This window comes from Episyrphus balteatus, chromosome 1 (assembly GCF_945859705.1).
Source record: "Episyrphus balteatus chromosome 1, idEpiBalt1.1, whole genome shotgun sequence".
Taxonomy (NCBI): domain Eukaryota; kingdom Metazoa; phylum Arthropoda; class Insecta; order Diptera; family Syrphidae; genus Episyrphus; species Episyrphus balteatus.
Window position 1 is genome coordinate 146,226,599 of NC_079134.1, and position 13,406 is coordinate 146,240,004.

Genomic DNA, 13,406 nt, shown 5'->3' on the forward strand with positions numbered 1-13,406 from the left:
TTGACAATTTTTTCACATAACCCCAAAATTTATGTGAAAAATTCAAAAAACCGAGTTTTTGGTTTTTTTTATTTTTATCTTTTTCTAAAAAATGTTTTTTTTTTTTTTTACGAAATTTGGTGAAAACTTACGTTATTATGGCCCAAATACACAGTAATTTATTTGATTTAAAATATTTATTTTTTAACCTTATTTTGACTAAATACCAAAAAAACACCCTAATTTTCAATCGAAAATTCACGTGTCAAAATATCAGCTTTTTTCAAAAAATCGGTGGGTAATTTGTTTGTTAAAACCTCTACTTTCTGATGGTGTAAACAAAAATTTACATTAGTATACCATAGTATATGTTCTAGGAAAATGTAAAAAGCTTAATAAGGTTACAAAATAAATATATGTAATAATTTTAATAAAGACCTTTTTAATTTTGTTTTAAGCCTTGTACGGAGATCGCGCTAAATTTTAGCTCCCATACAAATTATCGAAAAAATTAAGCCTAGCTGAAATAGTGAAATTCATTTCATACATTATCGATACTTTAGGCGTGTTTTTTCTACAACTCAGTAGTTACTCATTTTTTTATTTTATTCGAAAAACAATAATTTTTATTATTATTAGGTGTGTTTTTTTGTTTATCTATATAGATTTTGTGCAAAAAAACGACATCGAGATTTTTGAAATCCATGCAAACATTTGGCACCACTGTGCATATACTTTGGCAGCTGTCTGTCAAAAATGTTGCTTTTGTTTTTTTTTTTATTTTAACTCCGAAGTGGGAAGGCCATCCATGTTGGATGCAAACAAAAATTTTCATATGGCCATGACATCCATGTTGGATTCAAAAATTTTTTTTTTTCACAAAAAACCAAAAATGATCTGTATATTCTTAGCTACATTTTAAGACCATGTCCATTAACATTAGTTGCGTCGTTCTTGTGTTATAAGCGTTTGAAGGTAGCCATATTGATTTTTTTTTCGATTTTTTAAAAATCAAATGTGAAAACTTTTTTATTTTTATTTCTAATTTTTCGAAAAAACTTTGGTAATTTTATATATATATCTGTTCAAAAATCTTATCAGGATCCATTTAAGACTTTTATCTGAAAAGTGCATTGCGTATATCTCGAGATATTAACATTTCAATGCAACCATGTCAAACAAATTTTTGATTATTTTTTTCTATGAGAGTTTTTTTCAAACCTCGTTTTCTCCGCTTTTTTTTTTGTTAATATTTTCAGATATTTCTGTATGAACACAACAATTAAACTACCTTGGCACTACTGTTTTTATCGAGAGAAAGTTAAATCTGGATAATTATCTGGATTTTTCAAAAATCTATACAGATAAAGTTTTTGTTGTTTTTAACACGTAAATTGTTTTGATTTCAAAAATCTCGATGTCGTTTTTTTGCACAAAATCTATATAGATAAACAAAAAAACACACCTATTATTAAAATAAAAAAATGAGTAACTACTGAGTTGTAGAAAAAACACGCCTTTTGTATGGGATGTTTATCTCAGCTAAAATTTAGCTCGACCTGCGTACCAGGCTTTAAAGATTACTACTTTTACCTTTAAAATAAAATTAACCATCAGCTTCAAAAGTGCCCTCAGAAATGCCCTATAGCTTCCAACATGTCTTATCTTCAAAAAAGCCCAAATTCAAATCAGCAAGAGCCTATCAACAACCAAAGGCCTTATTTGCATTTATTTGTTACTCCGCTACTGTACGTAACAGCTGTGCATTTGACATTTGTATATTTTTTTTTGTTCTGCTAGTGTACAAAAATTCCTCCACACAAATAAATAAAAAAAAACATTACAGAAATTAGGAAATAAACAAACCATTTCAGTAATTTATGTAAAAAAAAAAATTGAAATGGCAACAGAGGAACACAAAAAACTAGCCAACATCATCAAAGATGTCCACGAATCCTTGCGTGTTATGAGCAAAGAAATGGGCCCGTCTGAAGCATGGGAACATCATTTGCAAAATAAAGATCGTCTCAAAGAATACGCCGATGCAATGCGTAAACTTGCATCCATTTGGGAAGAAAATTCTACCAATGTCGATCTCCTGGCAAGAAGTAGAATCAAATGGACCATCGACTATTGTATGACATACTTTTTAGCCGATGGTATACTCTTTGAAAAACGTGCCCGCGAACAAAGACAACTTGAATTCCTCGAATACGATATGAGTCAATGTAAATATCATCAAGAAACAACAAACCTACGAGTTCTAGACGTTGGTAGTTGTTTCAATCCATTTAAAAATATGGAATACTTTGATGTCACAGCGATTGACTTGTGTCCAGCAACTGACACTGTCTTTCAAGGTGATTTTTTAAAAATAAATATCTTATCTGAAGATACAACAGTGTCACCAATTGAGGGCAAAATTGAAAACCTTCCAGCAAACTATTTCCATTGTGTTGTTTTTAGTTTGCTTCTGGAATATATTCCGTCCTCTGAACAAAGACTTTTGTGTTGTTCGAATGCATATAAGCTTTTGAAATTCGAAGGGATTCTCATTATTATTACACCTGATTCCCAGCATGTTGGCAAAAATGCAACAATTATGAAAAACTGGAGGTATACTTTGGCTACGCTTGGATTTAGTCGGATTAAATTTGAAAAACTACCTCATATTGCTTGCATGGTTTTTCGAAAATCTATTGATATTCGATTGCCACAGATGTGGGCAGAACAACATAAGGAGGCTTATATGACGATGTCAATCGATATACCTCAAGATAGCAAATAAGATTATATATTTGAATTTTTTGTATCTAATTGTAATTTATGAAATGTACATGAATAAAAGAATTTTTTTTAAGTAACAATCACTTTTTTTAACAATATTTTGTTTCATACTTTTGAGAAACAAATGATGGAAATCTGAACCAAATCCTTCCCGAAATTTCTCTTTGGAAATGTACTATTAACAGAAAAATTTTTGGGTGAGTCAGGGCCTTAGCCAAGAGGGAAGGAGCCTTGAGGCGTAATGCCATACCTTAAAATAAAATTGCCCTACCTTCAATAAAATCCTGGAGCCCAATTTGATTCTACAAAAAATGTGTTCAAATTTGCAAAAAACGGATCTTTGTAACTATGTTACAAATGAAAATTATGTAGCTCCAGTCATTTCAAATGATTTATCAGGTGTTATTTGGCAGATTTAGGTTGGTATTGTTAATTTTAGATACATATATAGTTTGAGTAGGAAGAACAATTGAAATATTAACTACCGAACAGGTGCGAAGGTAGAACAAAGATACATAGTAGGGCCTCTGGTTTGAAAAAAAGCCCTAGTTTGAAAATAAATGATATTTTTGAAGATAAGGTACATATTTTTGGAGATAAGGCATGTTGGAAACCATAGGGCGTTTTTGAAGGCACTTTTAAAGTTTTGTATTCTCAAGGTAGGGCAAAAAAGACTCTTATATCCAACATACGCTACGCTACCTTCAATAATACCCTCCTTTATAAAATATCATTTTGATTCAATGAGATTGAAGAAGTTCCGCGTGGCGATGGTAAGTGAGATGGACTGTAGCCCCAGAGGTCTAGGTTCGATTCCTAACCTCCAACCCTAAAATAAACAGATCATTTTCAGGAGGTGTGAGGAATTGACTTCGTCAAATTTCATCCCAAGCTCTTCAAAGTTTTCTTTTACTGTCTTATAATTCTCCTCTATGTCGAAGAAAATAAACAGATCATTTTCAGGAGGTGTGAGGAATTGACTTCGTCAAATTTCATCCCAAGCTCTTCAAAGTTTTCTTTTACTGTCTTATAATTCTCCTCTATGTCGAAGAGATACTTGTTTTTTGTGACACAATTCACGTAAAATCATTGCAGATGATTGCTTCATTATCGAGATTAGAATAACAGGGAGAATAAATTGAATCGTTTATTTTCCAAACTTGATAAGTCCACAAAAAGGATGATTTTATTTATTCTTGTGAATTCAAATCTTAATTTTTTGATACTTTTATATAAAAGGATAATATTTGCAGTTTAAGTAAGGATCAAGTTTGTTAAATACAAAAGAAAAAAACGTTCTCAGAAACTTTTTTTGAGCAAATGGACTTATAATTTTTTGGAAATAAACGATTCAATTTATAAACCGGATTTAAACTACTAAAACAAAAAAATCGGTTTCTTTAAATTTTTGCACACAATATTTTATTGATTGAATATTTTCATATTGTCTAGTTTATAAATTTATAAGAACACACAAGACAAAAATAAAATTAAACAATTAATATTATCTAAATAAATATGTACATTCATTAAGGACAAGACAGGACTGGGATATCTAAAAAAAAACGGATAAAATATAAAAAAAAATATGTATTGAATTTGGTTTTAAACTCCTTCTGGACATATTAAATAGTGCACTTTTAAAATAGTGTTTATCTATGTCCATCTTTGGAGTTTATTTTTATGTTGCTACTTTAAGTAGTAGGTATAAATTAAAATCAGTCTAATTTGACAACGGTAAAAAAGAAAAAGCATTTTGATAATTAAAAAACGGAGACCCAATTCCCATTCCTTTTCATTAAGTATTTCTTTTTATAAATTAATTATTTTGAGCGGCTGCAAGACGTGTCTCTTCCCATTCTTTGCGATGCATTTTTTTACGATGGGAATGCATATTAGCATTTGAGTTGAATGTCTTCGGGCAATATGGACATGTGTAGAGTATCTCTCCAGTATGTGTTGTCATGTGTTCCTAATAATTAAAAAAGAAAATACATTAATTAAAATAAATATAAAATTTGAGCTAACTCACTCTCAATCCACTGGCTTTTTTAAAGGCTTTTTCACACATTGGACATTTGTGATTACGTTGACATCGATGAACATAATAGTAATGCCTCTGCAATGCAGGCTCATTAGGTGCTGTTTTACCACAAATAATGCAAACATGTGGAACATTCAAATCCGCATGTTTAGCACTAATGTGTCTTTTGAGACAGTACTTGTTTTTCAGTTTCGCTCCACACTTATCACATTGTTCCCCAGGTGTGGGAATACCAGCGTGTTCCAGCAAATGCCTTTGGAATGCTTCCCGACCACGTATACACTTGCCACATTGATCGCAGATTTTTCCATAAGTATTCTGGTGGACATTGTTTATATGCGCTTTTAGAGTATAACTCGATGAGAAACTGTAAGAAAGTGCTTTTTAATTAAATTCTGGTTCATCACGGGTTCATTTTTTTTTTATAATTAACGCGCACTCAAGCGGTTATGAATACCCTTATTGTGTTTAACACAGCGCAAACTTATTCTTGAATATTATGTTCTTATCTCTAATCATTTGAAGGCTCTTCTCTGAATGTCGTCCAAAAGACTAAGATGAGTTGAAGAAGCAGTAGATCATACACTACCTTTTAAGATCGACATACGAAGAAGAGAGATGTGGATCTGAAAAGCTGAGAGTGCTATCATGGTCAGCAAAACAAATTAGTGGAACATTAAAAAGAGTGTTGGAGACAAAACTGATTCCTGGGGCACACCAGCATTTATTTAAAACTTTTCAAAGAAAATCCCAAAAACTCCATGAAAAAAACTTATTCATACCCTCTCCAAAAAGTATGAGTATGGCTGAGATAAACCATTAAATGACCAGTTGATCTATTGTTACGAAAGCTACACTGCCGGTCATTGAGAAGATTTCCTTCCTCAGTATATTTCCTAAGCTAAGGATTTTTGCTATTGCGCGAGTACGAAAGAAGATTGAGTTACGAGAAAGTTAGCTTTCTCTACAGAACTTAAAAAAGGAGTGACATTAAAAATGAGTGTTGGAACCGAGAAAGAAGAGGTGTTTCGTATGTTTTTTTTTTTATAAAAGACCAAACATTTTTGGAAGCTTTGGGACATTGTAGTATTTTTTTTTTCTCATTTGTTGATCATGTAAAAATTTCATTTTACGAATATGAACGTTGCAGATTTTCCTAGCCTTTTTAAACTTTGTCCGGTTTTCCTTTGTGGAGTTGGCTTTAAAACATCGGAAACTTAGTTCTTTGACCGTAATAACCTCATAGGAGCTTGTATCAAACCATGAGTTTTCTTTTCGTCCCGTTTCTGTCTGTCAGTTCTTAAAACAAATATACATTTTTCTCAAAGTTAAAAATATGAATTGAACAAAGGGAAATCAAGTTATGTTTATGACATATTGATTGAGTTGTTTCTACACTTTAACCTTTGTATCTATTCTTTCTGTAAGTTTTAGAGCAATGTTTAACAGAAAATTAAATCTTTTAAAAAAATGTACTTACGAGGTTCAAGCAGAAACGGGACGTTTTGGTTTGATAGATTTGATCCTGTTCGGGATTAAAAGTTTCATTCTGGAGAAAATCAAATTTGTGATCATATCAGCGTTTGAGTCTTCGTCGCTAACAGGAAGCATAGTGGTCAGTTAAAGTTCCTGTTGAAATTATTAAGAACAAAACAACCAAGTTGGCTTTCTCATATTTCCAAACGGTTCTCACTTCTCAGAGTTTTCTCATTAACTGGATTGACGGGCACGAAAAATTAACGGATATGACACAGTGATCCGAGAGCCGATAATAGACTTAACGTCATTTCACAGAATGCCGAAAACCGGCCGAAAAAAAACAGATAAACGCCCCTTTTAGGTGGTTGCAAGGTAAACCATCTAAAAGGGGCGTTTACCCTGTTCCCAGCCGGTTTTCGGCGTCGTGTGAAATGGACCTGTGTATTTACTTAAACAGGTTAAGAATATTTTCGGCTTGGCCATTCACGTTTAAAATTTTAGTTGGTTCGCAGAAAAATTGTGTATCAGTTGTTGTCTGACCAGAAAAGCGGAGGAGCCACGAAGAATTGTGAATATTAAAATCGCCTATAATCCTATAATGACAACTTCAGTGCTAGGGTAATGGTCAAAAATTCTTTGGATAGAGTCAGATAGAGCATCGAATTCGTTAGAAGTTGATAATCTGTTCAAATTTGAACTCCTATAGATGAAAGAGGTATGTATGGAGCGCTTGTCTATCGTGAATTTGAACCACATGAAATTTAAATTTGTGTTAAGACACAAACCATATTGCGACAGGAGTTAGTAAGGAACATCACATCTTCTATAATTACGAGACCATGATTTAGAAAGAATAGTGGTAAACTACTAAGTTATACCCAGATATAATGTATTCCGAAGAGTCGATTTTTTATCATACAGTTTGTTTTAATAAAATAGTGTGAACGTACGCAGAAAAGGAATTCATTTTCAGCCCCCGAATACTACAATAATAATTATAACTTACAGCTTATTGCACTCCTCACACGGGAACTTTCGCTCCTCCTCGGGTATGTGAATATGCATGTGTCGTTGGAGGAGTATCTCCTTGGTGAAACTCTTATTACACTGATCACACTGATAGGTCCGTTGATTGTCCTCAATGTGCATATCCATGTGAACCTCCAAGCATCGGCGATCAGCTAGAACCTTGCTGCATTTCTCACACTTGAAACGCTCCGGATCCAAATGAGTATGGATATGATCAACTAGAATACTTTTGCTGTGGAATTTCTTGTCACAGCAAGAAGCATAGCCTCGTTTGTTGTGCTGAGTGCGATAGTGTTTCCGAAGACAGGAAAAGTTTGGCAGAATCGTAAGACAAATACTACACGATAGCTTCATGTGCTCCTGAATGATTTTATCATACTCTTGTGATAGTTGTTTTCTTTTAACAACTTCTTCGGAAACTTGTTTGGGGGATGTAGTTTTTCTGGGAGTTCCTTTAAGTGGACGACCTCGTTTCTTTCCAGATTTTGTCAATTGTTCTTCTTTTGGAATGGTTTCTGTTTTGATTTTTTTAGCTTTTGGTTTTTCCTTTTCATCTTCTTCATCATCATCATCTTCATCGTCATCATCATCATCGTCATTTTGGAAATCACCATCCTCATCATTATTATTGTCACCATCTGATTGTGGATCTTGCCATTCAGCAGATGATTCCTGATCATCATTGCTCGATGTGGTATTAGGATTTGTTTTGCAAGTTTTCTTTAAAACAGACAATGGGAGCTCAGAGTCAGAGTCTTCTGTTTTTTGTAAATTAGTTGAATCTTGTTTAACGTGGGTGCTGTTGTCAATGTTAGATTTTAAGTCGATGTTTAAGACGTTTTCGGTGTTTGATGGTAAACTGGTTTCAAAGTCTTCTTTAAGCTCTTCTTTAACATCTTCAACTGATGAAATTATATAGGTTTCAGTTAAGACATGTCTTTTTTGTCGAAGTCAACTACCAATAGTCCAGACAAAATAGACATAAAAAAGTGCAAACCCAGAAATAATTCGCATAGAGCTGAAAATTGGTACAGAGCATTGAAACGTCGATTTGAGTAAAATATCGAAAGTCCCCAAAAGTTATTCAGGTATATGTCAATTTTAATAAAAGACAAAACACACGATTTTTTGGTATACTCTCTCTCTGAAATCTAACATCTTCTAAACAATGGCAACTACGAAAAGGCACATCTAAATCTTTTTTTATGAAAATCATCATAGGCTATAAAATAAATTTAAAATATTTGTCAAAAACCGCATCTTAGAGGAGCTAAGTACGAAAAACTGGTAACGAAACTTCCCTGCCCTCACCAACCTCTACGACCCTATGTTAACACTTGCTTTGAAATTTTTTTTTCGATAACATCGACTATTTGACGAAAATAGGCAAAAAACGGTATTTTCGATATATACCACTCTTTTAAGCGCACTAACTTTCAAACGATAAAGCATATCTTAACCTATTTTATGGAAAACGTTATATCTAGTCTATGAATTTAGTTAGAAATACATCAAGGGCGATTCACTCAAAGTTGAAAACAACTTGAGGATTTTTTGTTTCAACTTGAGAATTTGTTTTTATTCAATAAAATTTGACGTTTTGAACTTTCGATTATAAAATCTAGAGTTTTTCAACTTTAAATATTGGGCACGTTCAGGAAATATTAGGGACTAGGTATTTAGGCAACGTCATTTTCTGAACGGAAATTTGAGTAAATTCCCTAAATTAGTTTGGGTGTGATATTATTGTCAAATTTCGAAATCTTCTTAACAATTTATAGATCGCATGGGGCAGACACCAAATTTCACTTCATTTTAATAAATAAATAACATTAATTATAACCGATAATGCATATTTTACTAGTTGTTCACACAAATAAATTTAATTCTGTTAACTAAATTCTATAATTAAAAACAATCAGCTGTCATGTTGACAAAAAAAAAACTTTCCTAAATGTTTAGGGAAAAATTTCTTGCCTAACTTTCCAGTTAGCTTTCCAATAAAATTAACTAAATTGGAAGGATTTTTTTTGACAGTTGACCAATCAGCGACCGAGAAATTACCTAAATATTTAGCCCCTTTCGTTTCTGAACCTGCCCATTCTCAACTCCGGAAAAAATCAGAAGTTTGCTGAGCAAACATGAGATTTTAGTTCGAAATGTCATATTTTCTTATTTTTGTTTTGTGGCAAAAGTTTGTTTTCTTTAAAAACCGTGAAAAATAGGAATGCTATGAACTTCACTGTTCCGTTAACTTATTGTGTTTATGAACTTTTTCGGGTAGTGAAGATTATGGAAACTTTGATCTTTTTATGAGAAGCCAAAGCGAAATGCTGTGATAAAAACATTAAAAAACCCCAAAAAAATTTCTTTATTTTTAGTTAATCTTTTTATTATTAAGAAAATCAGTAGTTTTTAAAAGAAAAGAATTTCATATTATAATTTTCTGCATGTATTTTGTTAAAGAAATAAATAAAACTTTGTGACGAAAATTATTTTATTTTCTGGAGACTTGGTTTTTTGCTGAAAATAAATTCTTTTGGTTTTTTTCTGATGTGGAATATGACTTAAAAAATATTATTACTCAGTGCAATTGGGGTCTGAAATATTTCAACATTTAATAACATTTCAAATTCACTCATTTTTTAATTATTCCAAAAAAAAGTACAAAAAACGCAAACATTTTTTGATTGAATGACACATAGACTTCATAATAGCCCTGCTCCATTGGAGGTTGTAGTCTACTAACAGTAGATGTTTTGGTTAATCTAGTACTATCATCTACTCATGCTCTTCTTCCCGAGTAGATACGATTTTTATTGAATTCGTTGAAAGTGCGTTCCATTGGAAATCGCTAGTAAACTACTAGTAGTACTTTGTCACCTCCCAAAGGAACAGGGCTAATAACGCTTTGTAACTGACAGTATTTTTTAATTGTCATAAATATCCCAGTGATTTTTTTTTTAAACTGAAAGTAGGTCAACTTTAGGTTTTTAACTGAGAAGTTAGGAGAGAAGTTAGTGAATAAAACTAATTTTTAACTTGAGTTTCAACTGTTGATTTGAAGACAACTCTCAAGTAAGCTAACTTTAGAGATTCCTTCAAGTTGAAGCATACTGAATAAAATGGCCCTAAATACATTAAAAAAAACTCACATTTTACAAGTCTAAGTACAAAACTGGGAAATTTTTGAGTTTTGAACAAATATAAAAAATCTTTTTTTTGAACGACTGCTTAAAAAAAAATAATAAAAAACGTTTTTATGTAGAACAACACATTATCTACAAGTGTTTAAGGGGAACTTTTCGATAGGACTCACAGTTTAACAGTAAAGCTGGATTCACACTAGGTTGATCAACACGTTCGACATACGTTCCAAATCGACATACTGAACAGTTAAACATTTCTAAACTATTCCTAACTGATGCATATAGGACATATCTGAGCCCACACATCAATTGAACCAGTTTGGAATGCACAGTGGGTACCCTCCCATACAGAGTGCGGTCAAAAATATAATGACCATTTTTTTTTTTTATCAAACGCCTGTATTATCATTTTATATGATTTATTTTTGCATAAAAATGCATCAAGTCAGTTTTTAAATTTTTTTTATTTTCAAGAAAAATAAAAAAAGGTACAAAAATTTATTTTTTTGAAAATATAAAAAAAAATGGTTAATGCCGGAAATGGACCTGACTGTCAGTGGAGCACTTTACCCTTACCCTCTAGTTCAGTCTTTTATAAAAATAATAGTGCCAAAAAGGAATTTTTTTAGTTTTACGTTGTAATTTTTTTTTTCTCCGTGTATCGTCATTTAAACTCCTATTACTCGAAAAGGGGAAAAAACGGCGCTATTATTTCGAAAGGTAGGACGGTATTCTTCATTTGAGAACATAAATTGTAGAGGGCACTCGAAGGCAAACCAACTAAATCTCTAATTTAATGAAAATTGAGCTAAATAAAAATGATTAAAATTGCTTCGCTAACGAGCCCCATTACAATTAGCCTTAATGTTATTTAACAATATAATTTATGTTTTTAGAAAGTATTAACCTTCTCGTTTAATCCATGACAATTTAATACTGTTCACAATTTTTTAACACCCGCTATCACTATCGCAAGTTCACACCTTATAACTGCAGCGATAAAAAAACTGTACCTTTTTTTATATACCGACTTTCAATGGCTATTAAGAAATGAAAAAAAGGGTAACCGTCAAACTTTTTTTGGTTTTGGTTCGATGGGAGATTGTAGAAGGTTGTTTAATCATTGGATTTTAAAAAACTGACATTTACTTTTTTATTTTTGACCTATGGCAGTACCCACTGTGGAATGGTTTAAGGGGGGAAATCCCTCTGGAATTTTTTATTTTTGCATTATTTTTTTTTTTGTGTAATAAATTTATTTATCAATCGAAGAAACTGTTTTCAGTGGTCTTAGCCTTAAATGAAGCCTCAAAAGTGCCTAGATAGTCCCGAAACCAATGCGCTCCGAACCTACCATAGTACGAAAACGAAAACTTTAAACGCATTTTTTTCGAAACTAGTTTTTTTCCGCGCCGTGCAATGTAACTCAAAAACTAATGAAGCTATCGACTTGAAATTTGAAGCAAATTACTCCTTAACTTATTGGCCACAACATGAACCTAAAAGTTGAATAAAATCTGTACAATAAATATTTTTTTTAACTACTTCTTTGTAAAAAAAAACATGGTTTTTTCGTTTTTTTGTTGATTTTGATTTAAAAAAAAAAAATTTAGGTTCATGCAATGCGTACTAATATCATCTAACGGAAAAAAATTTCCCTTTTGATTTAAGATGATTTCCTGGACCTGTGCATTGCACGGCGTAAACTAGAGGCGTCAACTTTGAAAGGCTCCAGAGCCGCCATTTTGTTATTTTTTCATTTCAAAAAAAAATTTTTCAATACTTAATAATGTCAGTAATATCTTGTTTTTTTCCAAATTTCAATAAGTGCTTTCAGTTTTTCATAAAAAAATATTGAAAAAGGTGTCGTCCAGAGGGATTTCCCCCCTTAACTATTCATGTTTAACTATTTATGTCGATTTGGAACGTAAGTTGAACGTGTTGATCAACCTAGTGTGGATCCAGCCTAATATGCAAAAAATCGGTTTTTTCGATATTTTACACATTTTAAAATCTTGATATTTTCTAAACGATTGCTCGGAGAAAAAAAGTGTTGTAACATTTTTTTAATGAAATTACAAAACCTACAAGTTAGCTATATACTTTTTTTTGATAGCTTCATCCGTTTAAAAGTTATATATTAAAAACCTACATTTTCGACAATAAACCTTGAATAACTTTTTATGCAGACATGCGACTTTTGACATTTTATTCAAATCGACGTTTCAATGCTCTGTACCAATTTCCAGCTCTATGCAAATTATTTCTGAATTGAATGTCTAATTTGACCGGACTACAACTACAAGTTCTACATTTTACTTACCAACAATCAATGCCAAATGTGCAGCTTCAACTTGTTCAAAGAATTTATGAAATGCATCCAATGCATCCCAACAGGATGTACAAATGAGTCTTGAATTTTTGTCATCTTTATTAGGCTTTTAGTAAAAATAAGTTATAAATGCAATTAGTTTTTGGTCATGTTTTCTTGGTTTTCCTACCTGAATCCAAAAATGTTTAGTAATTATACTGCATACATTTAATGTTAAACCTTCTTCACTGAATATGTCGATTGTTTGTTCGCGACCACAAACACACAAAATGCAAAGCATTTTGTTAATAAATAAATAAAAAGAACTACAATATTCTTTTAAACAAATTAAAAGAAAACTTTTTTTGTTGTTTAGTTTTGGATTATATTTTTTTTTTGTATTTTTTTGGTGTTTCTTTTTAGCTCGTTGACATTTGTCTTGTCAGATACTGAAAATAAGTGATGCCAAATTTTAATTGAAAAATGTTTTCACATCAGTTTACACGGATCATGTTATTCAAAACATTTCTCATCAACTTACATGAAAAGGATGATTTCTTGGGGTCGGTAAAATTATCACAGATTTGTAACGAATCGTAAAAAGCAATCACAAAATCCGTTTGCTATT

General features: G+C 31.8%; 2 protein-coding genes across 2 annotated transcripts; one reads left to right on the forward strand and one right to left on the reverse strand.

The window, feature by feature from the left end:
* Positions 1 to 1,778: 1,778 nt before the first annotated feature.
* On the forward strand, positions 1,779 to 2,836 carry LOC129907353 (S-adenosylmethionine sensor upstream of mTORC1). Its single transcript, XM_055983510.1, has one exon. It carries the CDS (start codon positions 1,880 to 1,882, stop codon positions 2,765 to 2,767), a length of 888 nt encoding a protein of 295 aa, XP_055839485.1. The 5' UTR covers positions 1,779 to 1,879; the 3' UTR covers positions 2,768 to 2,836.
* A 1,433-nt stretch (positions 2,837 to 4,269) lies between these two features.
* Positions 4,270 to 13,217, reverse strand: LOC129907341 (transcription factor grauzone-like). The gene is made up of 5 exons (XM_055983498.1): positions 12,969 to 13,217; positions 12,791 to 12,905; positions 7,296 to 8,220; positions 4,799 to 5,177; positions 4,270 to 4,738 (listed from the first exon to the last, which is right to left on the reverse strand). The coding sequence occupies exons 1-5, from the start codon at positions 13,077 to 13,079 to the stop codon at positions 4,586 to 4,588; spliced, it is 1,683 nt and encodes a 560-aa protein (XP_055839473.1). The 5' UTR covers positions 13,080 to 13,217; the 3' UTR covers positions 4,270 to 4,585.
* Between the last annotated feature and the right edge of the window lie 189 nt (positions 13,218 to 13,406).

Coding starts and splice junctions, on each gene's coding strand:
- LOC129907353 (XM_055983510.1), top strand. CDS start 1,880: ATGGCAACAGAGGAACACAAAAAACTAGCCAACATCATCAAAGATGTC.
- LOC129907341 (XM_055983498.1), bottom strand. CDS start 13,079: ATGCTTTGCATTTTGTGTGTTTGTGGTCGCGAACAAACAATCGACATA. Junction 12,906..12,968: donor CTAAACATTTTTGGATTCAG/GTAGGAAAACCA, acceptor TTTTACTAAAAG/CCTAATAAAGATGACAAAAA. Junction 8,221..12,790: donor ACATTTGGCATTGATTGTTG/GTAAGTAAAATG, acceptor TAATTTCATCAG/TTGAAGATGTTAAAGAAGAG.